Source organism: Colobus angolensis, unplaced genomic scaffold (assembly GCF_000951035.1).
Source record: "Colobus angolensis palliatus isolate OR3802 unplaced genomic scaffold, Cang.pa_1.0 Scaffold9, whole genome shotgun sequence".
NCBI classification, from domain to species: Eukaryota; Metazoa; Chordata; class Mammalia; order Primates; family Cercopithecidae; genus Colobus; species Colobus angolensis.
Window position 1 is genome coordinate 7,304,068 of NW_012122931.1, and position 1,940 is coordinate 7,306,007.

The 1,940-nt window shown below is 58.8% G+C and overlaps 1 protein-coding gene across 1 annotated transcript in view; it reads left to right on the plus strand.

Annotated features, from left to right (window-relative positions):
- Nucleotides 1-196: 196 nt before the first annotated feature.
- ST6GALNAC4 (ST6 (alpha-N-acetyl-neuraminyl-2,3-beta-galactosyl-1,3)-N-acetylgalactosaminide alpha-2,6-sialyltransferase 4) overlaps nt 197-1,940 on the plus strand; it is a 15,132-nt gene continuing 13,388 nt past the window's right edge. Inside the window, exons 1-2 of the mRNA XM_011931458.1 lie at nt 197-283; nt 1,801-1,938. Of these exons, the coding sequence (XP_011786848.1) occupies nt 272-283; nt 1,801-1,938 (150 nt within the window). The 5' untranslated portion in view covers nt 197-271. The remainder of the gene's footprint in view (nt 284-1,800; nt 1,939-1,940) is intronic.

The following is a 1,940-nucleotide window of genomic DNA, read 5'->3' on the forward strand; positions in this document are numbered from 1 at the left end:
TCTCGCAAAGGTCGCTGAGTCCTGCTCCTTTAGGATGGGGACATTGCCTTCCGGTGTTTGGAGACGTCAAGGGGTTGGATTCCAGGGCGCCATGTGCTTTCACCCCGGCCTGTACGTCCCCTGCCTCAGTTTTCCCGATAGCCTAGAACTTCATCTGCCTTACCCCTCCCGGCTCTGAGTTTCTGGGTCTTGGCAGGTGCCTGGCTCCCACCCCTTCCCAGCCCCAGCCCTGGAGACAGCAGCCCCTAGACTACCGAGGGACAGCGACAGCATGAAGGCTCCGGTAAGTGGTGGAAGAAGGAGGACTTCCAGGGAACGCAGAGACCCCGACCGGCGGAGCAGCTCAGCAGCCTCTCCACCCCAGGACCCACTGCCACTTCTGACCTCCCTGCTGCCAAGCAGAGAAGGGCAGAATGGCCTCAAAGTCCAGCCTCTGTGTGGCCCCAGGCGGGTGGCATCCCCTCTGCGTTATCAGTACCTTGCTATCCCTGTAAAACGGAGGTAACACTACGAGCTAACCAGGCAAGGCCTACCTGGGACTGGGGGTGTGAAAGTTCAGTTCAGCCGCTCTTGTCTTTACCGCAGAAGCCCCGGGTTGTGGGAGAGAGACAGCTGGATGTGGGGGGCAGTTCATCTCAACTGCCTGAGTCAAGGTCTCCGGTTCCTCATGGGCAGGGGAGCAGGTGCCAGGCAGAACTACCTCCCTTGCACAGCTGGCCACACAGAAAAGACTTATTTTTAGAAGCTGATGTAGCTTGCGGGCAGAAAATGGTGGGCCTCGGGCAGGATGCGCCGGGGTGGGTGGTGGTGATGGGGTGGGGGGTGGGGGCGACTTTCCCACTTCTGATTTTCGGAGAGCACCAGCCAACGGCTCGGTGGCTTCTGAAGGGTGGCCTAGGGACTTGTGCCTCAAGTCTAGAAAACTGGAGCCCAGAGAGACACAGGTGGTGACCAGGGTGGACCACTACCCAGTGACTAGCCCACAGTTCTGCTGCCACCAAGCCCCTCCCATCCTGGGAGGCTTGGTGGTGGTGGAGGCATTCACTAAGTCTGCCAGGAGGGCCAGCCCCAGGCTGGGCCTAGCCTGGATGGCTAGAAGAGCTTCCTGGTTCCAACGGCCTTTGGCACATGGTTTCTGGAGGCAGGAGCCTCCAGGCACCAGCTTTTCAATTATTAAAGCCATTTCTTGAAGGACGTTTGCTCCAATCTCCTTGTGCCACCTGGCCTGCTGATTATCAGACGGCCACTGAGTCAGCTGGGGGTGGGGCGGAGGCAGGGCCACACTATGCAGCCCTGGTCCTAGGCTGAAGGAGCTGGTGGCCCTTCTGAGGCACCACTTTCCCATTGTCATGTGCACCGCACTTTACAGTATACGGAACGCTTTCACTGCCCCTCCCGTAAGTTCACACGGTGGGCGTTAACAGTCACCAGTTTGTAGAGGAGGAAACAGCCCCAGAGGGATGGAGAGCCACAGGTCACATAGTACACCCCAGCCTCCAGTTAGGAATATGGGCTTTCCAGCCTGTATTTAAGGCCCCACTGTGGTGCTTCTTTGCCTTGTACTAGTCACTTCACCCCGAATTGCTTTCCTTATCTAGAAGGTGGGGATAATGACAGTGTTATCTCTAGGGCCTTATGTGCCCAGAGCTTGGCATCCCCAGGTAAGGCCCAGTGGGTGGAGACTGGATTCTGCTGCTGTTCTAGGAGCTGCTCTAGACCCAGGAGGCCAGGTGCAGCCCTGAAGGGGCTTCTGGGAGCCCCTCCCCACATACACCCGCCCGTGGTCACTGTCTCCCTCAGGGTCGGCTCGTGCTCATCATCCTGTGCTCTGTGGTCTTCTCTGCCATCTACATCCTCCTGTGCTGCTGGGCCGGCCTGCCCCTCTGTCTGGCCACCTGCCTGGACCACCACTTCTCCACAGACTCCAGACCCACCGTGCC